The sequence below is a fragment of the Biomphalaria glabrata genome, chromosome 14 (assembly GCF_947242115.1).
Source record: "Biomphalaria glabrata chromosome 14, xgBioGlab47.1, whole genome shotgun sequence".
Lineage (NCBI taxonomy): Eukaryota > Metazoa > Mollusca > Gastropoda > Planorbidae > Biomphalaria > Biomphalaria glabrata.
This window is the reverse complement of record NC_074724.1, coordinates 28858134-28884476: the sequence shown is the minus strand read 5'-3', so window position 1 is coordinate 28884476 and position 26343 is coordinate 28858134. Positions and strand designations below refer to the sequence as shown.

Genomic DNA, 26343 nt, shown 5'->3' with positions numbered 1-26343 from the left:
ATAAATAAATATATAGTCCCCGCATTTTAAGGGAGTTTTCGGTCTTGGCAATTTTCTCCAATACTGACATAAAAGGAAACATCTAGGTCTGAAGACTGTAACCGGAATATCCATGGGACAAGGTGGGGTTGGCCAATGGTCCATTCTCCGCCATCCATAGAGCTCTCCAAATGGAACTTTTCTGCAGTAGAAAGCTTAAAGTGGACTGTGCCCATTACACCCGGACTAAACTACAAACAACCAACCATCAAAACACATTTACTAAATAACACCTTAACAAAAGAATCAAATCCACTGGAGCTCAAAGTAGAAACAATCGAAAGCTATCAAAAAACAGCTATCCATATTTATACAGCTTTCAAAGCTACCATCAATGTTGGTCTTGGTGCCTTCCTGGTCTTCCCTAAAAATAAACACTTTGAGATAAGCGCACCCTGTGGTGATTACTGCTCAAACTTCCAAGCCGAAATTGAGGCAATTACCATAGCACTCCAGACAGTGGAAAACAAATTATATGAAGGAGTGCAACCACCATCAGATATTGTTGTCTTTACAGACTCCCAATCTACTCTGCAAGCACTTAACAGCAGCACCTCAAACAGCCCAAGAGAGTTGACAACACTCATTGTGATAATCCACCAGATGATATCAAAATTAAATATCAATATTACACTACAGTGGATCCCTGGACACATTGGCATCATGGGAAATGAAAAGGCAGATAAGCTATCAAAGTCAGGTTCATCTATGGAACAACCAGATAGACCTGTTAACTACCTCACCCTAAGGTCAATGTTAGTCAACAATCACAAAGAGGAGTGGCTCAACCAATGGGCATCAGGAAACACAGGCAGAGCCATGTACTGAGAAATGACTACGCCTAACAAACTGGACAGTATTAACTTCCTCCCCCGCAAAGAACAATCTACAATCTTCCAACTAAGAACAGGACACACACCCCTTTGCAGACATTGCGCCCACCCCTTTGAAACCGTAAACCATATCCTCTTTGAATGCCCCTCCCTAATCCATCTTAGGCAGACCCTACTTCCACTACAGCCCAACATAACCAACACCCTGTACGGCAGTGCTGAACAGCTGAAGAAAACAGCACACTTTTTTTCCTTGGCACAGTCTGCAAAAGAGCTCACAGCTCAGCAGCAATAAAGCTGGCTAGAAGAAGGAGAAGAAGAAGAATCTTCTTAGCCTCACTGATGAAAGTGCTAGAACCCTGTCATGTCTCTATTGCTATGTTCCTAAGCTGATCAATTTCCCATTACTGCATCTGAAACTTATTTTTCATTCATACACTTCAACATTATTTTCTCACAATGTGCACTGATATACAGTTTTAAAATACCATAACTCTGAAGTCTTTCAGAAATATTTATGATTTAATTCACTAGATAAAAAGTAAAACAAGATAAAAAAAACAAAATAAATTAAAATAACATACAATCACATACAGACCAAAATTTAAATATATCCAAATTTAAATTATAAATGTTTCAGATGATCAAGCTAATGGAGCGAAACATTATTGTTCTTTTCTTGCCCCTCAAGCTAGTTCAACTAAAAATTCTTTATTGTTGTTCAATAGGAATTACGATAAAGTTATACTGGTAAACAAAAATATTTGTCAAAATATTATCTACCATGAAGAATTGTTCAGCAAAAAAAAAATTGTACAAGTTATAATTTAATACAAAGTAAATTAAGGCAGCAATTATGTATTTTATTTTTTTTTTTTTAAAGTTCTGAAGCAGAAAATAAATACAAAAATCTTTAGTATAAAGAAACAACATAAAAACACTCAATAAGTTATGCCATGAAAAATAACACAAGAGTAGCAAGAAATATAAAAGCACAACAAATAATATTGTGTTGATAATCAAGAAAGTGGCCAGTTCAAGGGTCACAGGGCTAAAAACTAATAAGGTTGCTATATCTAATGAATCAGGGGCTACAACTAAGTACAAAATTGAAACAAAAATGTATCTCACACAACAAGAATAGGTTACTTGAATTTACAATGGTTGAATGTGGCCTATCTGTTCAAGTCTTTGTTACACAGATTTTAAACAAGTTACTACAAAGTATAGAACTTTCTCTATAGATTAGCACTTTTGTTTATACAAGTTTTGGGTGTTCTTTTAGTAATAGAGATGATTACATCCTGTTCAAACCTGCAGAGGAGCAGGGAATGGAAGTTGGCAAGATTTGAGCTCAGAACCATCATGTGAAGTAAATTTCACAGGACCTGACAGTTCTAAGACTAACCTATTATTTCAGAGGTTTAAAAATCAAATACAAGGGCTCTAGGATGTTTGTTATTTTAATTATAGTTCTCATGAAAATAAATCAAAGAGTTTACAAATCAGTAAAAATGAAAAATAATTTTTGACCACATTTACCATAGATCCTTGAATGTGAAATACAGAAAAGTATTAGGCAACTCATTATTGTATAGTTGAGAAATCAAAGACAATCTATAATCAGCACAACTCATCAATATGTGTGGAAAATCTATGATTTAGATTCAAAGCTGTTTAGCGACGTACATTATGACCATTACAATCAAGTTAATGAGTCTAAGAAGCTTCAGTCTAGGCAACTAAGACTATTATGAAACAAATTGCATGTTTATGCTTAGTTTAGGACGAATTTGAAATTTATGTATTTGAGCTTCAGGATAAATAAACATTTCTTGATGTGCACACAAACACATGTACTTGGCATATATATCTTTCTGACTTGTCAGCTGCGGGCATCTGCAGCAACTTTAATTACCACATTTAGTAGACATTTAAATGTTAGTGTGGTATAATATTGGTTATCACAAGTTGTGGCTCTGAATTCTGTTGGATTACTGGCATTTTGTTTAAAATGTTAAATGCTTCGCATGTTCCATCACAGTTGAAGATAATCTACTTCCTAGTCCTAACCTCCTGCAGGATGACTGGAGGATGGCAGGGTATAAATCTAGACCATCGAGATGACTGAGCAACAGTCCAGTGCGCATACCGCACAATTAGGCAGCCAGCCACTTAGAAGTCTGTAAAGTAATATCATTCCATGAATAGCTCTAAAGCTATTCCTATTGTTTTGAAATATATACTTAGTAACACAAAACTGTCCTGTCCAGAATAATTGTCACTCCAGATATAAAGCAAAGTACACAGAACACAACAAAAAAAAATAAAAATCTCAACTGAAATGTAAATAATGTAAACAAAAAGACACAAAAAAAAAAAACCCATTCATCACAATAAAATTAAAAATGAGTAACTTAAAACAGCCCACAGTGGCCTGCAGGCTGACATTGCACAATTCAAACTGTTTCAGTTTTATAGTCCACTCCAAGAAAACGAAAGGTTTACAACAATAAATAATAATGAGCTTTGATTGATTTGATATGAAACAGAAAAACATCAACTACAAAAATATCAATTAAAGCGAGTGATTCAAATCAAGCAATTCAGTTCAGCTGAAGTTTAAAAAAAGAGTTGATTGATATGTGACCAGAAATATGGTGTCTTCTACTGGTGATCAGATTGAGCAAAAAAAAAAGACTTTGGACGATTCATGAAATGATTTAGGTGTAAATTCAAATTTTTAGGTTATACACAAGCTCTTTGACCATTTGTTAATATAAAAGCATATACTATATTCAATGTAAAAGAAAAAACAATTCTGCATAGAAATTTTACCCTGATATTAAAACAATTGAACTTTCGAGGGATGGTGGTACTTGGTAGCTAAAATCAGGGGAGGGAATAAACTAGGGGGAAATAAATTGGTTTCTTTTAATTATATCTAGATGAGGTTAAGTACATATAGATTATAATCACAAAGAGAAACATCACAGGATGGTTGATAGTAGGCACTGTATAGGTGACTGCATCAGGACATCACAGAGGTTCTTACATTCATATAGAAAATAGCATCAAACTAATCCTTACACAGATTTGCACAATGCGATAGCACTACTAAAATTTATCATAAATTCTGCTCTACTGACTTCATCCATAACATGCCTCAGGCCCAGGTTAACTAAAACTATATTTCTTTTCTCATCTATAAGAATTGATTTGTATTTCTTTAAGGCCTATTGAAATACTACTCTCTTTAATCTTCAGAATTGAAGACACATATATAGATACTATAAATGATAAATATTGTGCCAAAGGCAAAAAAGAAAGCGTACATTATAATTGTATATCCTGAAAATTAGTAAATCCCTTAGTAAGTGAAGTCTTGAGTAACATTTCTATGAACATTAATTATAGAATGTGTCAAAGCAGTAGTAACTTTTTATTTTTTGAATTATTTTTGTTTAGTGCATCTTGCAGGGTAACCTTCAAAACCAAACTAGAGACAGAGCTAGTTCACAGATTTAACAATAGAACAAGTGGTAGTGGTCATTTAAGGTTTCAGACATCCAGAAAATCTATACGTCGAGAAAATGCAAACATGCAGGAAAGTTAAAACAAAATAAAATGCAGCTATAACCAAGTTTAAAAACAAAACAAAAAAAAAACTGAAAGAGAATGCACAATGTTGTTTGATAGTTTCATCACCCTCAAAAAGTGACGTGTCCCTTGTGATTAAATAGAAAAGGAAGCATGCCCTTGGTGCAACCTTTCATTGCTTTTTTTATACTTCGAAAAACAAAAACATCATTAAGGGAGACGATCACATGGGCAGCCACTGTGGTCAACAACCAAAGCTGGCAAGTGAGCTAGTCAAAATCAAACTGATTAGTGAATTTGTCAGTTGGGTGGCAAGGGCGAAAGTGAAGCTAAAAAAAAAATATAAAGGCTGGGATATTCAATTAGTGAGAAGCTAAATAAAGTTTTGGAATCAAGTACTGAAGTAAAAGTTGAAACAAATATTTTTGGGGGTTGAAACATAATATCAACTTATAAACAAAAAATTACATTAATATAAACAAAAATATACATTGTTACTGTAAATAAATGACAAATTATAGCAGTACAATAACAAATACAAGCCGTGCAGTAAGAGAGTGCCTTAAGCCGCAGACATACGAGATGAAAATTCAAAAAAAGGAGCAAAGTGAAGATCATAGATTCTCTGCTGTCCAGTTCAATATTAATGCTCATTCCACTTGTTCACAAATAAATACCGGTATATCTGCCTTAAACAAGATTGCACAAAACTAAGCAAACATCACAAGTACATTCAAATACACAGTTTGAATAATCAGCTTTCAAACAAACCCAGAGAGCATGGATGTTGGCATGGATGAAGCCAATATCTAAAAAAGGAAGTCTTCCTTTTATATTATCTTTTCAAAAATATATCAGAATGGGGAGTATATATTTATATATAGATATAGTTTTAATATATTTATGTACACATTGGCACATGTTTAATTAAAGTCTTTCTTCTGAAGTGTAGAACTATGCCCATTATAATTTGTATCTTTCATTTTAAAGATAATAATCATGACATTTCGATTTGAAATTGTTGTGACACGTCCATTATCTTTTGTACATCCAAGTTAATCTTCCTAAAACAATCAGTATGGACTGAGAGAGCTTAGCCACATAAAAAAAAAAAAAAAAAGAGCCAACCATTCAATCATAACCTACACTCAGGAAACAGATGTAAAAATTGACAAATGAAATGATATCCCTAGACGTTACATAAATTATCTAAGCGACAGATATGTGATCTCAAGACACTGATGACGCCCTCAGCTCATTCTCCCTTTGACTTTGACGGGTGAGCGAGCTGTCCCTTGAGGGGCCTTTTGAGCGAGAGCCTCTGGACATGGAGCTTTCCCTTGAATCTCCGCGTGTCCTGGACTGTTTGCGGCTTCGTCTAAACAGCTTCTTTAGGCTCCCGCCCAGGGTTCTGGATTTCTTCAAGTTGGGGGAAGGTTCTGCATCTGTGTCATTTAACTGCGGTCTAACTAGCTCTAAATCATCTGCAAAATATATATATATATACATATATTAACAAACAAATATAGTATTGTAAATTAATGTATAATGCAGTTTATTTTGAACGAGAATGATTTGTCTTAACTTTTACTTGTTATAGAGGATTAAAGTTTAAATGCATTAAATAAGCTCAAAAGTCTTTGAGAAATAACTTGATTTTTTTTTTGTAAATGTCAACTATGAAAATCAAGAAGTAAATTTTTTTTTCAGTACCAAACTTTTTAAAAAGTAAATCTTTTATTTCTTATGTCATAATAAGCCATTAAAGAAAAGATTCTAATGAAATATTGCACCCCCCTCAATCAAAACAAAAACACAAAAAAAAATGTACAAATTATTATTTTAAAAAAAAAACTTTGAACATTTTATTATGATCTGAATGAGATGTGCGTTGTGATAACATGAACTAAAGGTTTAGAACACAGCAGGCTCTAAGATGTAAGACATGTGCACTAATTGATCACTTTCTCATGAGCAACTGAATGACTTTATTTGTGAGCTTAAAGCCTTATGTTTTCATTTAACAGTTTTATCTCAGAAAAACAAACCAAACAACTAACTAATTATGCTTAACCAATGCTTGGTATTACATTTATTTATAATGACTTTACATTAAAGTGATATATTTAAGGGTCGCATTTACTCAAAAGAAGAAAAATATCCAAAGATAACATACCGGTTCATGGAAATATTTATAAATTAAGTGTAATTAATGAATCCTTTACTCAAAATAGACATCCATAATAGCAGCATAAAGTTTAAATCTGAGCCCTTTATGAAACAAACAAAAAACTGAACATTTTAAGACTAGTTTTTAGATTTAATTCTGAAATCCAAATGTAATGCATCTCTTTGTGAACCAAATACAACCACACAGACATCTGAGGCACACTACATGCTTCAAGGTTCAGAGGTAAAACAAATAAATTAGAATCACAAAAGGAATATCAATGCAAGGTATGGTATGAAAAAATAGATCACAGCATTTTGTTATGCTTTATTTTTAAAACAATGCTGCAATTGGAGGTCTTACTATCAACACTAACTAATTATTTTCTTAATTAAAAAAAAATAAAACATGTTTTTTTTTTTTTAATAAGATTTTCTGTGGATTTTAAAATAAAGAAGAAAAACTAAAACACAGTGATCATTGTCATATGAACAAATCATGTCAACTTCATCCAGGTCTGTTCATCGACAATGATATGCTGATCAAGTCAGATGCGATTGAATCTATTTACTATTTTTTATAGTAGTTTGTGCCACAGGGAATATTATCTACATTTCACATAAAGTCACACAGTGAGTGAGTCCTAGATGGTAGTCACACAAAACAGTTGCTTTTAGCACAATTAAAAAAAAATCTACAACTAATACTTGTGACTATTGGCAGCCCACCCTGACTAGAAATGTGCTTATTATTGCTTAGGAGTTTAAGCTTGTTACAAATTACTTTGCTAGCAATTCAGTTTCAACTTCCCTCCATTCCTTCTTTGGTCACATCTGTTTTAGTGAGCTGCCAATTGGTCAAGTTTTACACTGAACAAAATGGTTCCAAAATGAACAACAGGAAGCAAAGCAGAGCAGACGATACAACAGGGAGACAACTAAGTTTCAATTTTGAATTGCTTGTAAGGACATGAGTAGTGCACCTTTAGACTGGGGTCCATAGGCGGGCTCTGGGGGTCTCAGGTAGGCCCCCTCCCGCATGCTCAATGTGCGGTCGGCACTTTGCGCACGCTTCTTACGACCAAACTTTTTCAGAATGGCACTGCCGAAACCACCTTTCTTTTTATCTGGAAAAATGACAATCAAATGGGGAATAACTAGGATATTATTTTTGAAATAAAGGGGTTAAAATGTCTTTTATCAATAAGCAGCTCAACATCACCTATAGCAACACATGAAACTGAAAGAGATAATATAAACAATTAGCCCAGCACCTAACAATTAATGAGAAAAAAATCTAAACACCGCAAAGTCCCACAAGAAAAAAAATAATTTTACACTAGGAAAAAAAACACAATGATTAGCTTTGACAAGAAAATAAGCAACATTAGATTTGAACTAAAAATGTAAAAAGTCTAACTGTACAACTATAAAACGGTGAAGCTATAAATATATAATTTGTGCTTTGAACGGTGAAATATACGGAGAGAAAAAGCTTCCTCTACTTCCCTTACACTACAAAAGGAACCCAAGACAATTACCCATTGTGTAGTGTGTCTACACTGTACTTTCTTTCTTGTCTCCTGTCGAATGGCGAAAGTATTCAATGTTATTGACATATGCATTTAGAATGTGTCAGTGACAAGTGCAGACAAAAACTCAGGACATGATTCTTTGTTTTGGTAGTATTATCATTTTTAAAGATATAGTTTGTATAAAAAAGATTTTTGAAAACATATGAATAAAAATGTATAGCTAATTGTTTGATTACTTAAAATTTCAAAGAAATAAAAAAAATTTTAAGTAAGGACAACAAAGTGCTAGTTAAAGGATCCTATGAAATGGAACACTACAATAATTTGTTGTTTAGAAATTTTACTATCATCCAGGTACTCTAATTTTCAATGAAAACTTAAATAATGTTTCCAAAAATAAAGCAGCATTACTAACTGCTAGCATAGTGCTAGAACCTTGTTGAAATCTAAATGATTAAGTTTGAATCAAATAGAATCCATAAAGAAGAAATAGCAACAAAATTTATCTTTGAGACCAGGAGTTTTGAATGCAGCATCTATACCAATGACTATTAAGTGTAAGCAAATGATCACAGCTTGGCAAAGCTAAAGAGATGTATCAGAAAGTGAAAGATTTGTGAAGATGAGATACACCAAAGAGAGGAACAAGTCCAGAAAATGAAAGATTTGTGAAAATGTGATACACCAAAGAGAGAAACAAGTCCAGAAAGTGAAAGATTTGTGAAAATGTGATACACCAAAGAGAGGAACAAGTCCAGAAAGTGAAAGATTTGTGAAGATGAGATACACCAAAGAGAGGAACAAGTCCAGAAAATGAAAGATTTGTGAAAATGTGATACACCAAAGAGAGAAACAAGTCCAGAAAGTGAAAGATTTGTGAAAATGTGATACACCAAAGAGAGGAACAAGTCCAGAAAGTGAAAGATTTGTGAAGATGAGATACACCAAAGAGAGGAACAAGTCCAGAAAGTGAAAGATTTGTGAAGATGTGATACACCAAAGAGAGGAACAAGTCCAGAAAGTGAAAGATTTGGGAAGAAGTGATACACCAAAGAGAGGAACAAGTCCAGAAAGTGAAAGATTTGGGAAGATGTGATACACCAAAGATAGAGACAAGTCCAGAAAGTGAAAGATTTGTGAAAATGTGATACACCAAAGAGAGGAACAAGTCCAGAAAGTGAAAGGTTTGGGAAAATGTGATACACTGAAGAGAGGAACAAGTCCAGAAAGTGAAAGATTTGTGAAGATGTGATACACCAAAGAGAGGAACAAGTCCAGAAAGTGAAAGATTTGGGAAGAAGTGATACACCAAAGAGAGGAACAAGTCCAGAAAGTGAAAGATTTGTGAAGATGTGATACACCAAAGAGAGGAACAAGTCCAGAAAGTGAAAGATTTGTGAAGATGAGATACACCAAAGAGAGGAACAAGTCCAGAAAGTGAAAGATTTGTGAAGATGTGATACACCAAAGAGAGAAACAAGTCCAGAAAGTGAAAGATTTGGGAAGATGAGATACACCAAAGAGAGGAACAAGTCCAGAAAGTGAAAGATTTGGGAAAATGTGATACACCAAAGAGAGGAACAAGTCCAGAAAGTGAAAGATTTGTGAAGATGTGATACACCAAAGAGAGGAACAAGTCCAGAAAGTGAAAGATTTTGGGAAGATGAGATACACCAAAGAGAGGAACAAGTCCAGAAAGTGAAAGATTTTGGGAAGATGAGATACACCAAAGAGAGGAACAAGTCTAGAAAGTGAAAGATTTGGGAAGATGTGATACACCAAAGAGAGGAACAAGTCCAGAAAGATGTGCTTACTGAAAAACTCACAGATATGTATTTTAGAAATGTAAAAAGACATTCACAAACTGCTTAAGGCTTATAACTACTAGTTGAAATGTATCTTTGCTATTTAGTGTTGCAATACGCTAATTGTTGAATGGCAACTACTGGTCCAATGCTTTTCTTTTCTAGGTGACTGCTTATTCATGAGGAATCCAGACTGTCATAATCATGGCCTTTAATTCAAGCCCTGTCCGTCCTGCAGAATGTATGGGCTATAACTATTTCAATTCTGAAGGAAAGCCCAGAACTTGTAAAACAAAAACTTACTTAATACTATAAAATATTGCTATAAAACCTGACATTGCGCTTGTCACTGACACTCACAATAGGATTAGTTTTTTTGTTTAATTACAATGCATGGAATTTTCAGCTTAAAGCAACAAGTTCAAGGGGAGACAAGACACACATATGAATGAAAAATAAAATTATTCCACTTTGAATGTACTCAAGAGAGTTAAGGTTACTGTTGTACTAACTACAAAAGACAAAAGAAAGAAAGAAAAAAGATTAAGTGTTAAGAAACGACTAAAAAAAAAAAGAATATCTGGCCAACTTAAAATATTTATCTCCCCCAAAAAAACATTTTTAACACTTTTGACCAAGATGATTGTCGTTTCATAACTTAAAGTAATTCATAAAAAAGTTTTTGACTTCAATAAAAAAAAAGGGGCATTCATTACTGCCAGAACTTGATAAATAAAATAAAAGAACATTGAGCAACCAAACTATTATTGACAGAAGCTAAACGAATGTTGTTATTTACAAGTTGAGAATGCTTCAAATGCATTTTGATATTTTGAGGGCTGTTGGAACACATAGTCTAATTTAATAGACCCGGCATCTTCTGTCTTTATAAAAAAAATCAACACATTTTAACAATTCAAGTTGTAAAAGTTTGTTTTTTTAAGTTGATTTATCAAAATTCAGAAATATCAAGTAAACAGCCCCAAAATATTTGTATTTTTTTAAATGTCAAAAGAATTTTAGTAATGCCACGGAGGGAAAGGGAGGTTCTCTTAAGAACAGAAAGTAGGATGGATGGTTTACCAGATTTTCCACACGGATGAGATGAAATTTTTATATTTGTCCTTTAAGCTGAAAATTTATGACATTATGCCAGATGGCAGTTGAAAATCAAGTCAAGTAATTTGTGTTTGTCATATACATGATCAAATGTATGCATAAACAAGCAAAAATATGTTTAAAAATACTTTTTTAAAATAAAGCTTATATAAGGATAAGGATACTGCAAGCTTTATCTCTCTTCTCTTTTCCATATGAAAAATTCATTTATTAATTACCACTAATTAACTAATTAATATGTTAATTTTTTGACTGATCCATGTATTGTCCTCGACAATGAACAATTGTGCAAAGTTTCAACCTGATCCAAGAATGGAAAGCGGAAGAAATAGCATGTACAAGATTTGTACCAGACAGACAACAGAAAGAATTGATATAAGCTTTGTAAAAAAAAAAAAACACCTAAGATTGTAAATAGACAGTTGCTTTTCACAGTCCAAGATAAGATCATTACAAGAAATTTAATCAGAAAAAAATAATAACATCATGATAAAAGACCAAAGTTGAACCAGCTTTTAAGTAATATTAAGACATGTAGAAACTCCCAGAAGTTAATAACATGCCTCGGTGCAGGTTCAATGTTCTTCCATGAACCCAAATGACAGTACAGTTATGATTAAGAATATACTATGTAAAGAAAAACATATTAAGTAGGTTGAGATAATGAATTATTAAAAGCCAACCAAAACGTTTTGGTGTTGTTGTTTTTTCTAAGTACCTTTCTCCCTTTTACTGTTAAAGGCAATTTATCTTTACAAGCTAACAATATATGAAAATTAGCTCTGAATTAGTGAATACCTTAACAATAAACTCCAAACTGGGTATTAGAATCATCCCTTTTATTCAGAAGAAAAACAAAAGCCACCTTATATTTATTATAGACATACAACACCTAGTGGTATTTTTGACACTAGATGTAGAGTGTGTGTTTTCTTTTGCTAGAGATTGCCAGAAATTATGAAAAAAGGGTCTACAGGTATCTCTTGGCATTCTTTCCATTATTTTTGTCTTTAAATCTATTCATTCTGAATCTCACTTAATAGTGTTTCTTCAAATATTGCAGACTTCCCAATAAGTTACAACTGTTTGTAATTCTAGGAAAAAGTTTTTTTTAAATTGCTTTTTGTAGAGCCCATAATTCATGCTATACTCAATGCTGTACTCAATGCCCTTTAGGACAAACTCTTTTGTGGACATATGTGGGGGGGAAGGGGGGGGGGGGAAGGGGTGTTTATCTGGTAGAAGGTTTTTGTGCTGCCTTAAGGTACTCAGAAAACACAACTCAGCTTAAGTCCTCTTATTAGGTAGCTAAAAGGTTTATGCCAGCCAGATACACATTATATGAGAAGCAATTTTCTATGATTACATCTGTAATATCTGTGACTGCCTCAGACAGATTTGTCAAGCAGATTTAGTGAAAACATGTTTACCATTGCAGTGATATATGAATTTAGTATTATTCGGGAGCATTAAAAAATGTTTTACTTCAATAAAACTTAGATATGTGTTACATTTAACTTTTACCCTTAAGACAGAGAAAATTTAGCTGTAAAAGCTGTAAATGGCGCAATAATACAAGCCTGCTTTATTAAGTACTATTTCAACAAGTGGGATAATATAAAGGCTTTACGAATGTGTCGTGAATGTGTCCCATTAACTCTTTCTATACTATAACTCTTCAATCCACCATGTGTATTCTTAAGGTGATGAAAACAAAATACAATTACAGTATACTGATTCTAAAAGTTAACTTAGGATGTTAAGAGAGAGTCTGTTACCTTTCAAAGCTATTGGCTGTGGCTGCTGGTTATACTGTTGGTTTAATTGATGTTGGTTGGAGACATCCATTGTATCTTCAAGGGGTGGACTCTCAATGGTCTGGACATAAAAAAAAAAACAATATACACTCTCTAGAGATAATACATGCACTTGTGGCAAGACGTGATAGACTATACATGATTTTTAGAACTATGCACTATTGATAAACTGAGACCCAACAAAAAAGTAACTATTAAGACCTAAAAAAAAAAAAACTACAACCAGTTCTTCCAGGGAATCTCAGATGGTCTCCAAACTAAAATCTTATATAAACTCTATCTCTCTATCTACCAGCTTTTTATACGATGTTGTCAAGTGTTCTTCAAAGATTTGTGCATCAAGATTATATGGGAATAAGGAGTTACAAAGAAGAATATGTGGTTTTGGGTGTAAGTAGGACAGTCTTTATTAAAGAATATTTAAACAAATTATTTTTTAATTTTTCAAATGATAAAGTATTAAATGGCTGGTAAAGTTGAACTGGCAAGTACACCGACCATTTGATTGACTTTATCTAAATGGACTAATAATGTAGAACTAATAATGATGTATGTGCTTATCTCTAGCAGTGAGCAGTAGATGAAAACAATAAGCTTTGTCTCAGCCACCTGCAGGTATAAGCTGAGTGATCAGCCCAAAGAAAGCTGACCTACAGAAGAAGCTGACACTTATTTCCACCAATTTTACAGGAAAAAGTTGTAACATTGTCAAAAGAGTCCTCCAAATCATAAGGGTCCTCCAATCCTATGGATCCACTATGAACAATAGGGAATCAAATATCGAAAACAAATATAAACATTGGAAATTCCATATAAAAAAAGAGGGACAGGAATCCCCATTTTGTAACTAGCATTACCTTTGCCTTATGAGATGAGCCCCGCTGCATGCAAAAAAGAAGATGGACCAATATATTTTTAATCATTGAAAGTGTTTTGAAATTTACAGTTAATTAATACACTGTCTAGAATAATTAGCATGGCAATACAAAATGTTAGTATCAAGATGGCCTCACAAAACATAGGGGAGATAACTAAATGCAGACACAACATTCCAAACATGGGCACTATTAATATGAACACAGGACTTGACTACCAACAATAAATAAATAATCTAGATCTATGTTTGAAAAACATAAGGTTTTGTCAGAAAAAAAAACCTAGACCTTTCAAACTCAAAAAAAAAAAAAAAAAAAAAATGTCAAAATTAAGAAAATAATGGGAGTCTGATAGGGATAATTTTGAAATTAAAATTATTAGAAAATGAATATTAAACTGTTTATACAATCTCATATTTCACCATTATCTGCATTCATTAGAAACTAAAAGCTACATATTTATTTATCATCTTAAATATAAACTCTTAGGATGAAGAAAATAAATGTTACTTTATGTATAATTCAAAATCTTTTTCTGTTTGACAATTATCTACATTTATTACAAACTATAGGCTACATATACATTTATTCAAACTAGTCCCAGGGTCTGAAGCTGTATCATTATGAATGTGTTTATCCTATCTTTTTATTAATTGTATAACACATTTCCATTCCCGTTAAATACCCAGGTTAGAAAAGTTATAGATACATTTTTTTAAACAGATTTCCTTGATTATTAAGCTTTTTTTTTCTAATTGTTCTTCTTACCCTCTTAACCCCAGTAATAATAATAGTGCTAGATTTTGCATGCGAGCGAGGTCGCCACGACCTGTCCTGAATATCCCTCAGTGCTGCAGCCGTGAGGGAGAGGTTTCCCCTTGTATCCTGACCATTGTTTATCTTCGGCTCTGGAAGTAAAAAGTGAAAGTCAAAACATAAAGGGGGGGAAGGAGGGAGGCATGTGCACATGCAGTTAGCAGATACAAAGAGAAGAATATGTGAGAGGTTCTCAAATTCTTGTGTTTAAATACATCTTGTGCTCAACAAACACACAAACAAAAATTGTCTTATATGTATGACCTGACAATCACAAACTGCCTATACCCTAACACAGATGCCAACTTCCAAATAACATTGTAACAGGAATAGAACAATACAAACATGTGCTGAGTACATGACAACTGTAAGCAAGAGCTGCTGTTAACATAATTAGCAGCTATCACAAAACAAAAAACAACATATTAACATACTTTCATATGAACAAGACACACACTAAATATATATCTATTAAAACAAAAAAGCACAAACAATATACTCATGTATTAAAACAGCACATTCACTATATAAACATGTCTTAAACTATGCACACACCATAAACGCATGTATTAAATATACACACACACACAAATAAACACAAGTATTAAGACAATAAACACACACCATGAACACACATACAAAATAGAAACACTCACAGAATAAACACATGTATTAAGACAATAAAGACATACCAGAAACACATACATTAAAAGAATCAAACAAGGGTCCTACAATTTCCATTATAACAGACCAACTCAAGGTGCCAACACAAGACTACCTTATTATTTCCATTTTTATATTATTAGTTGACACAAGAAATTACAACAGTATCATGTCACTCAAAACTCATTTTAAAAAAAAGTTTTCGCACTAGGCCTGTCTGATGTAGAAGTTTTCTCTTTTTTTCCATCAAAATGTTATCATCAGCACAGATCAAGGGAATACTGTGAGCTAAGTAATGCACTAAGGTGCCTAACCCTAAAATAGGCTGAAAGGACTCTGTATAGCAGGCTGTGACAACACACACAGGAAAAATAAAAGTGGCCAGCTCTTCCCAATCAAAGTTGAATAACTTCTTAACACTAGCTATCATAAAATAGGTTTAGCTATCATAAAATAGGTTGTTAAAGTATATAAACCATGCTGACTACTGTGACATGGGAGTCTGTTGCTTGGCAATTCATAACAGAGCCAGAGTTCAGTTCAGGTAGACTGTCACATCCAGATCTTAAAGTCGGTTGGTAGTTGTATTGAATGCACGGCAATCAAAACACTATTGTTCATTAAGGCAAGTCAACTCTTGATTTCTGCTAAATCACAGTCCCCCCCTCCACCCATCCCATCTTTACATCTCTGAGGAAATTTTAGTTAAAAGAATTCAAGCAGTTCATTTCAAAGCATTTTGTCAACTGTTCAATATTAAACAAACAAATTGATACAATTCAGAACTATGAAAACCTTTTTGTTATCAATCCAAGGTAACTAGGTAAAAATTAAGAACTGCACCACCAGCATTCTCAACCTGGGGAAGAAGACCCAAGCAGCTGCTTTGGTAGGAAGCTATGAGGCATTTTGAACATTTTGATGATATAATACAATCTTTATTTAAAAAAAACAACATTTGTCCAAATGCCAGATTGTTTCAGCAAAGGGAGGTAATACATTTTTAAAAAAAAACTTAAAAGGAAAACCAATAGGGATGAAAAACAATATTTTACACCCAATGCCAAAGACCAAGCTAGGTCAAAATGGAATTTGTGGATAAATCAAATAAAAGAAAATGGAGCATGCAAAAGATTATCCTTCATCCCATGTTCTAACATAAATATATATTTACCCACAATACCTTTAATCTTCAATAAAATATCTTTTCCCCTCTTTTAATAGTATAACAATATTCAAGTGCGAAAAGAGAACAACTAAATTCAGAAAAAAATTATTTAAAGCTGAAATAACAAATAACTGAAATAACAAGCAAAAATTGTGCCTGGTACAAAAACAAAAATTCTGCAAGACAGAACACACAAACTTTGTTTTTAATTGGTTAGTTAGAACAACAATGCATTCTGGGATTAATCAAAATGACTCGTTTTGTGTGTCTCCTACACTTGCAACTAAACAAAACAAATCCTGGAGGTCAAAAACAAACCAAACAAAAATATTAACACTGTGACCTCTGACCCTTATACTTACAGGAATCTGCTGTTGCCTCGATCCTATACCAATAAATTGGACAATATAGGTCAGTGCTATAAAAGCTAATTGTCTTACACTATTTAAAGCAATGTTGTGTTCTGGGAGCACTAGATTACGGTCATGTATTTACAAACAAGTATATGGTGAAAGCCCTTTTTTTTTTTCAAATGGACAAAACTGGAGGAATTTTTCATTTCTGCCAAAAATCCAAGTATTTGTAAAGGAGGCATTTCTATAATTACATTTGAAATTAGCATACACCTAATGCAAGAACCTGTATTTTGTTCAATTATATATATCTAATTTTATATATATATATATATATATAATTTATAAATATATATAAATATATATATATATATTTATAAATCTTTAATGGATAAAAAAAAATAAAAAGATAACATAAAAAATTGTAGGGTTTGGGGAGGAGTTTAAAAAATAAGGGAGGCTATAAATATAATAAAAGGATGAGTTCTCTGTACTTAAATGCTGCACTCTTGTCTCCCATTCCCTAACTCCATTTGAGCTCTGATAATATTTATTAATTTTGTCCAATGCCATTTTTTCAATGAAAATAATATAAAACCTATGAGTATAACATATGAAAGCAGTCATTTGCAAAAGAGGAAATATAAAACATCGGCATTAGATCTACACACCATTTGCTTTGTCAGTATTAGATGTGGCAAAATATGCAGGTCGCAACTGGGTTTGTGTGTTCATGTGAACTTCTGCACTCATCCAAATCTTTCTAAAAGTGTAATAGAGAACTTGGGCCATTTGTTTTTTTAACATGCCAAATTGGCAGTAAATAAGTTTACTTCTAAAAAGTGTAATAGAGAACTTGGGCAATGTTTCTTTTAATAACATTCCAAATTGGCTGTTAATAAATTATTTAGATGTTATTTTCTACCATTTATTAAATGAAAGAAAAACAATTTGTCATGGCACTCTTTTAAGATACTTTCATCTTGTTCTGATTGATCTTCACAACTTCAATTAATATTTTAGCCTGAATGATCGAAATTGTTTTTAAAAAAAAAAGCATATAAAACAAAAAAAGTTCTAATTTGCTTACTTTCTTTCTATTTCTAGAGCGTCTAGAACAAATATATATTTTTAAAAAACATTCATGGAAGATGAGGAAAGAGGTTACAATATAAACATTTAAAATGAGGGGGGAATGAGGAGAGGAGATGAGTTTTTCATGGTCAAACTTTTTTAGGCAAGAATAATTGTGGAAGGGGGTTGGGGAGGGGGGGGGGGGGAATTTGAGAAAATTTACCTGAAGAAAAATTGGAAGGAGTTTCATTGTAAGAAAGCCTTGGAGACTCTTCAGCATAGACGTTCTTCTCTATGTAGTTTGGTGATCCTAGTAGAAAAGATGAATCTTAGCTATACATTTTTACTTAAGTTTTCTGACTGGTTATTATGCATTAAGCCTATCCAGGATTAATTAGTTTCTTAACATTCTCATCTGGATGTCTTTAGAGATTAATATTACAAATACCATCCAGGCCTGGGTCATGGCGTCCGTACTGCGGTTTCTGGGTTGTTGTGGTTGTCTTTGTGACCACTGTGCCCCCAGGTGTTACAGTCTGTGCGATCTCAATGCGACGGCGAGGGGACAGCTGATTGTTTGAAGTGGTGGTCATTGAGTCCAGAAGTAGGTCAGCTTCAGCGGGATCCATGAAGAGAAACTAAGGGAGACAGCATAACAAACACACTATTTTACACACATTATTGAAAATTCTTTTTTTTTTTATTAATTAAACTAACTTTAAAGGGAAACTCCTAAGGTTTTGACAATTTTGATACAATATGTATCTTGATTTACAGAATATGAATATATTATTTTTTTTATTTTATTTTCAATAATAACTTAGTAATTGTTTTTCTGATGTAATTTTTCTGTGCATCAAAAACTGTCAGATTGTTACCGGCTTTCTATGAGATGTCACACAAACCTATTAAGTTAATCTATTGACTTACTGTATAACAGAAAACCATACAGTAAAGTTTACATTCTCGTAAAAGAAATAGATCTTGGTGTATGCAGATAGAGCTAGATCTTGTAAGCAAAGAAATAAATATGTGTTGAATAAATCTACACGCTTGACTAATCACGGCAGTCTGTATTTTCTCACCTGACCACTCAACACACACAAACACTATCGCTTGGTTGTCTTGTCATGACACATAGCCTAGGCTAGCCTTACACTGACCAGTTTGTTAGAAGCAGTCAGACACATGATCTATTTACATTTTGGGATAGGGAGGGGTTTAGATGAAAATGTTACTTTTTTTTCTCGGGCTGGTTATCTTATGCTTTTAGATCTCTTTCTATCTCTCTCTCTTTAAACATACCATGGCTATGGACTAGGCCATCACTACTATAAGAATGAAGCGATACAATTAGTTAGATCTAAATTCACTTTCAGTATTGTAGAGGGAATTGACGCATGCCTAACCTAAAAACAAAATAAATCTCAAAGAAACCAATTTTTTTAACAATGTCAAGAATTAAATGTCTAATTTATTAAATATAAATGTTTCTAAGCATTTAAATAAAAACTGGTAAAATGTTAACTATTTCAGCTTTTTATGCAGAATTTAACTGTCAATAACTCAAATTTTAAAAACCATCGAAGTTTCCCTTTAATGCTTTAGTGATCTTAAATAATAAAGGCTATTATAAACCATATTTTAAATCATATAATATATACACAGAATTAGATCTCAATAGATTTAAAACAGTGAAACCTAGGTACACTTCACACTGTATAGAGATTATCATATTTTCGCATATATACCTCACATACATGTATAACCTGCACAAATGACATAATAAGTAAAAACAAAATCGTACAACCAACCATTATGCTGAACTGTCAAACAATTTTCTCCCAAAGCTAGTTAACTACAGCAAGACTTCTAATTAAATCCAGCCTTAACGACTTACTTCTGCAGTCACAGTTCCCACATTGTATTCAAAGTTTTCAGGCTGGGGGTGAAGTCTCAAGATCTGGCGACTGCTTGGAGTTTTACGTAAGTCTTCCACGTACACAATGGCCTCACCGATGAATTCATCTGAAATTAAGCCAATTATTTACAGGCCAACATGTCAAACTTCTTTTTTTTTAGCTATTCTTCCGACAAATAATTTTTTGAAATTGAGAAAATAAATGTCTTTTTAGAACAATCATAAATGTAATATCTTAGCTGGCGTGCAAATAAAAAGGTGGTTAAGAATATGAAAGAGAGATGATGAAAGTTGTGCACATAAATAATAGAGTTGGATGAGGGTGAATATAACAATGGAAAAAGAATGGACCAAACCAGAAGTAGCAAAGATGTTTATTTTATTTCTATAGGCAGTAATAGTGTTAGTTTGCATTAAGAAAAGTAGTGTGTCATTACTTAATGTTTGTTGATAACTGCATGGAAATAAAGCAGTTTTAATAGTGATTTTTTTTTTTTTTAGAAATACAGTGAGGGAAAAAAACAACAGCAGATGGAAAGATAATTTCATGAAGAAAGGAAGAAAAAGACTACAGAGTGGCACTAAAAATAAACTTTAACAAATCTTTTGAAAGTCAGACTGAAATATTTTTTTGTAAATAATTTTTTTAGTAACATGAAAGACCAGGCAGAAATGTGAATTGACTGGATATACTACCTCCACTTGGCTTGTCTTTATCATACACCTCCACTCTGACTTCCTGTGTCTCCTGGGTAATGTCACTGGAGTGCAGTACACAAAATCATTAGAAAACTTGATATTGACAAATTATTTTTAAGCACAGCCATTAACAAATTTAATGTCATTAGAAAAGAGAAGAGATGGTACACCAATAAAATATCAATATAAAAAGAGAATTAGCTAAACGATACCAACAACCTATCAAAAGATGTAGATGTTGCTCTTTTTTTAAATACCATTTTCTAAAAGCTTACAGTCAGCATCCATTGAATGCAAAAAATAAATAATAAATGCATTGAGAGTATGATACTGACATTAAATTTTCAGAACAAATCAAATGATGATACACAGTGTAAAAATAAACTCCACCTACTTTACAAATGATCCGTCTATAATTTTTAAAATAATGTACCTTGTATTTAAAAAAAATATAATCAAAACAATATACTTTGACCAGCAATGGTCAATATGGTGATAACAAATTAAGTTCTAAATCTCTGATGTCACTGCTAATAACATAATTAAATATGTTTGGGAAAAAAAAGTTTTACAAATCATCCTGCAGTTACCACGACTTTCCAAAAATACATTAATTACACAAAATATGATTTATGACTATATTAACTAATTCTATTTTGTAAAGATTGATTAGTATTTTGGATACATAAGCCAATACTGTGTTTATTTTAAACCTGATGGTCCAACAGTTGTGGAGATATAAATGGTCAAAATAAAATAGTACCATTGCCTTAACCCATATTATTTTTTTTACACAATTCCCTCTTTTTTGTTTTTCCACAATTTTTGTCAAGTGAAATTAATGTGTTTTGAAATTTGTTGGCAGTTAAGTTATATAGGGTAGTCCACCTAGATTACAGCTACACTTACAATAGGAAATGTTCATCCCAAAATGGGTTCTGTGTATTTTTCACCACACTTGTGCTGTAGCCCTGGACAGGCTCATCAGTGGACAACATGCACACAATGTTGGCAGCACCTACTTTAGGACGAGAGACCAGCAAATATTACAACAGAAAAGAGAACACAAAAATCTTTGCAGAACAGGGCTAAAAGGGTTGAGAGCTTAGTTCAAGGCCAGAAACAAATTTAAAAAAGAAAATAGAGCTACATCTGAACTTGACTATCAGGTCTAACAAACATAAAATTAAAATATATTAATGGAAACAAAACCCAATAATCCAACTCTGGTTACTTAGTGAAAGAAGTGCATGAAAACATGGACGAAAAGTCATAAAATAATTCAATTGTAATACTAAACATTCACACTAATGTGATAATACTACTTCCTTGCTTCTAGTGTTTTATCTTCTGGGATGTAGTTATTATGTTTTAATAATTTATAAATGTATGTATTGAACAAAGTTAACACAAAAAAATATGTGTCAGGCACAATCAATGGCTTCATGAGTAAAGGGAACACCCAGCTAATCATACAGGAGCAGCACTCACCAACTTCCTTCAAATGTAATCCATTGGCCTTGATAACCTTGACCAGCAGACGTTTATCTCCTACCATGCGGACAGGTTTGGGAGCAGAAGGTGTGTACAGCTGTCATTGGTTTATCAATGGGAAGGAAGACAAATGTAAAAAAAAATTAGCATAAGAAAAAGTTCATTAATTTTTTAAGTAACATTATTAAGAAAAATAAAATTTTCTTGAACAGAGAGAGAGGAAAAAAATTTTATAAAGTGTTTCAAGACAGGTCTTTTTTTTAAATGAATAAATTGAATTTGTTCACACCAAAGTAACAGTAAGCATCTAAATGTTGTCTGAATTAATACAACTATTAATTCTATGTTTTATTACTGAAATTTTATTTTAATTCAGAACAATTTAATCATGACAACAAAAATATTGCATTTTTTTTAACATACTTGTTCACTACTATAAATTCATAACAATACTAATAGAATTTTTTTTCCCCACAATAGTTTCATGTACACATGAGCAAACATCACATTACTAAATCTTGGCTTTAAGAAGTCCAATAACATTTATAAATATAAATAAAGAGTTAGCACTTACAGAGCTAGACAAATTTAAAGCTTCAACGGGTTCAAAGACACCCTCAGGTCTAGACTGGGGCCTAACACGCTGCTGGTCTCTCCTTGGCACCTGTTTGATCTCCTGCTGCAGCTGATGTTGCAGTTGCTGTTGGATCTGTTGCTGTTGGGTCTGGCGGCTGACTGGGTAGATAGGGATACTCTGAGGGGAAGCAATGACAATCTGTATTAGTAAATATTTAAACAAGCAGTTTTATAGATCATCATATGTATCAGTAAATATTTAAACAAGCAATTTTGTAGGTCATCAGAAGATATATCAGTTAAAATTTAAACAAGCCATTTAGTAGCAATCAAACATACAAACAAATCCAGACAGCAGGTTGAGGAATAGTTCACTAACAGTTTTCAGATATTGTGTGACAATAACAAGAAATCCTCAAGTTTCTCAAACAGCAGTCAAGTATAGTGATCATCTGAGTAAGAATGGTGCAGAATTATCCTCAAATTTTTGGTGAAAAATTCTTTTGGTCATACCAGGTATCAACCTAAGAGTATCTATCTACTAGGCACCCAAGAGTTTTACACATGACTGTATGTTCATGTGGTATTTACTTTGGATCATCATCACGTTTGGACCCTGTCCTGCAGGATGTTTGGACTAGGACATTAAAAAAATGCTCATTTCTGAAGGAACGCCTGAAATGTCTAAAACAAAGCCCCTCTTTTTGTAAAGATTAGTGAAATAAAATTATTTATGATTCATTTTAGGACAAGCTAAAGAAGATTCATTAAGAATCAGTCTAGCTAGAAATATCTTAAGCGCTGCATACATTGTTCAGATCTACAACAGACATGGAGACAATAAGGAGACAAAAAGATGTGTTGAAGCAGGCCAGAGCCCTCAATGGGCAATAGCACCACTGGTTTGGAAGGATAGATGTATACATTGTTCAGATCTACAACAGACATGGAGACAATAAGGAGACAAAAGATGTGTTGAAGCAGGCCAGAGCCCTCAATGGGCAATAGCACCACTGGTTTGGAAGGATGGATGTATACATTGTTCAGATCTACAACAGACATGGAGACAATAAGGAGACTAAAAATGTGTTGAAGCAGGCCAGAGCCCTCAATGGGCAATAGCACCACTGGTTTGGAAGGATGGATGTATACATTGTTCAGATCTACAACAGACATGGAGACAATAAGGAGACTAAAAATGTGTTGAAGCAGGCCAGAGCCCTCAATGGGCAATAGCACCACTGGTTTGGAAGGATGGATGTATACATTGTTCAGATCTACAACAGACATGGAGACAATAAGGAGACAAAAGATGTGTTGAAGCAGGCCAGAGCCCTCAATAGGCAATAGCACCACTGGTTTGGAAGGATGGATGTATACATTGTTCAGATCTACAACAGACATGGAGACAATAAGGAGACTAAAAATGTGTTGAAGCAGGCCAGAGCCCTCAATGGGCAATAGCACCACTGGTTTGGAAGGATGGATGTATACATTGTTCAGATCTACAACAGACATGGAGACAATAAGGAGACTAAAAATGTGTTGAAGCAGGCCAGAGCCCTCAATGGGCAATAGCACCACTGGTTTGGAAGGATGGATGTATACATTGTTCAGATCTACAACAGACATGGAGACAATAAGGAGACTAAAAATGTGTTGAAGCAGGAGCCCTCAATGGGCAATAGCACCACTGGTTTGGAAGGATGGATGTATACATTGTTCAGATCTACAACAGACATGGAGACAATAAGGAGACAAAAGATGTGTTGAAGCAGGCCAGAGCCCTCAATGGGCAATAGCACCACTGGTTTGGAAGGATGGATGTAAACATTGTTCAGATCTACAATAGACATGGAGACAATAAGGAGACAAAAGATGTGTTGAAGCAGGCCAGAGCCCTCAATAGGCAATAGCACCACTGGTTTGGAAGGATGGATGTATACATTGTTAAATCTGAAGGTGCATTCACTAAAGAGTTTTACTGCATTACCTGGACAGGTTCATTCTGAACAGATATGCTGTGAATGGGGGGAGCCTTGTTGTTGGTGGGGATGACTGCAGACACAACAATCTCCTCAGACACATCTTCCTGAAGTTTCTGCTGCTGTGGTGGCGCTTGTTGGGGGGCAGAGCTCGGGGAAGCTGGTTTTGGTTTCTGCTGATTGTAAGTGTCAGGCTGGGGGCTTGGCCTTGGTAAATTGCTTCCTAGCAGACAACAACAACAAAAATTATTATTTAATGCCCAGTAAACTAAACCCAGTTTACACTCATAGAATATGTGTAAAAACTTTATATCTCGCACTCAAGAATAAATTAAAAATGAAATACACATGAGCCACTCAGGGCACACTTATTGAATAATAATAAGGCAAAAGAAATGTCACAAAACATATATATATATATTATATATATATATATATGAATATGTTTAATTTCTCTCACTGACCTTTGCCTTGGTCCTGACCTCCTTTATCATGACCATGACCTCCAAAGTCATGGTTGACTGTGTGTAGGTCTCCAGGCATAAGAAGGTGGGTGACTGTTACAGTGGTTTTGGCCAAAATCATTGAGTTACGCACATTCGCTTCAACCACACCAAGGTCTACCAGCTCATTAGCATCCTGCATAAAAACAGATACATTTTAAAAGCAATGAGAGACCAAAGAGACACTTTTAGCTGTTAACTAAATCTTTGTGTATAGACTAAATTTTAAAATATGGCTCAGTACAATCTAATAGTTTACACTCTCTTAAATCTTTCTCTCCATAATTATTTTCCTCTTTCTGATAGATTTATTAATTTTAATCATATGTGTTTCATTAAACTTTAATAAAAAAATATTTTTAAATCAGAAAATGTTATATTTAGTGTAGAATTGTAGGGAAATGCATGCTCCTTTTACAAAACACAAATTAAAGTTTATAAATCCAAAAATCAATTTAGTTTAATGGGGTCAAATCAACTTTGGCATCGTCAATTAGGAGAGAAAGAGTTAATGGTTGGAAGGAAAAAAGTTCTTGAATTTTTAAAATGGCTTTAACAATTTTCCTAAAAATTTGACAGTTTATGTATATTTTTGGGGAAAAAATCAGTAGCCAATAGGTCACAAAGTGAAAACTCTGGTTTGACTGTTATAATTTTTCAGAATTATCTAATCATCTTAAAATTAAATTTGGATGTCTTTTTATCAACGAAATCATTTTGAACTATATCAAAGAAAAAAATAATTTTTCCTGACATATAACATTACAGACTTCAGTGGGAATACTCCTTGCTATAATGAAGCATTACAAAAAATAAATAGAGTGAAAAATGAGAGACTACGACCAGTTTCATAAAGTAAGAAGTGATTAAAAAAATTTAAAAAAAACTATTTTTTAAACTACTTGTTTTGAAAACATTTCAGAAATTTGAAAAAAAAAGAAAGTTACTTTACAAACACTCTCATGTTATCACCTCTCTAATGTCTTTGATGACTCTCTCTAAGTTCACAGATCTGGAGTAACGTCTAATCTTTATATTAAAAATGCTTCCACTCTTGTAGCATTATGATTATGTGAGATGAGGGGTAGAGTGGCATAAACCACTTGGCTTCCTGAAATGGCTCGAGTTCAAATCCTGACAGAAACCAGGAATATTTTTTGGGAAATGTTACTCAAGCTGAGTTGTGCTTGCTTAGCGCCTAACAGCAGCATGGAAAACTTTTCATATATAAATATGTATTATCAAAATATATATATATAATAATATATAATAATTATATATATAATTTGTTTTTTTTAA

General features: G+C 33.3%; 1 protein-coding gene across 13 annotated transcripts in view; it reads right to left on the bottom strand.

The window, feature by feature from the left end:
• Positions 1–1375: 1375 nt before the first annotated feature.
• Positions 1376–26343, bottom strand: part of LOC106055154 (phospholipid transfer protein C2CD2L-like) — a 59158-nt gene continuing 34190 nt past the window's right edge. The window contains exons 5-18 of one of the 13 annotated variants that reach the window (XM_013211298.2): positions 25006–25180; positions 24550–24764; positions 22555–22734; positions 21978–22077; positions 21396–21507; positions 20484–20548; positions 19767–19894; positions 18315–18504; positions 18090–18176; positions 16802–16824; positions 13775–13798; positions 12879–12978; positions 7625–7768; positions 1376–5956 (exon numbers count right to left, since the gene is read on the bottom strand). In XM_013211298.2, the coding sequence (XP_013066752.2) occupies positions 5703–5956; positions 7625–7768; positions 12879–12978; positions 13775–13798; positions 16802–16824; positions 18090–18176; positions 18315–18504; positions 19767–19894; positions 20484–20548; positions 21396–21507; positions 21978–22077; positions 22555–22734; positions 24550–24764; positions 25006–25180 (1797 nt within the window). In that variant the 3' untranslated portion in view covers positions 1376–5702. Of the gene's footprint in view, positions 5957–7624; positions 7769–8182; positions 8225–11064; positions 11113–12878; positions 12979–13774; positions 13799–14560; positions 14701–16801; positions 16825–18089; positions 18177–18314; positions 18505–19766; positions 19895–20483; positions 20549–21395; positions 21508–21977; positions 22078–22554; positions 22735–24549; positions 24765–25005; positions 25181–26343 lie in introns of all 13 variants that reach the window. The other 12 variants (XM_056009588.1, XM_056009589.1, XM_056009595.1 and 9 more) reach the window with 12 other exon arrangements.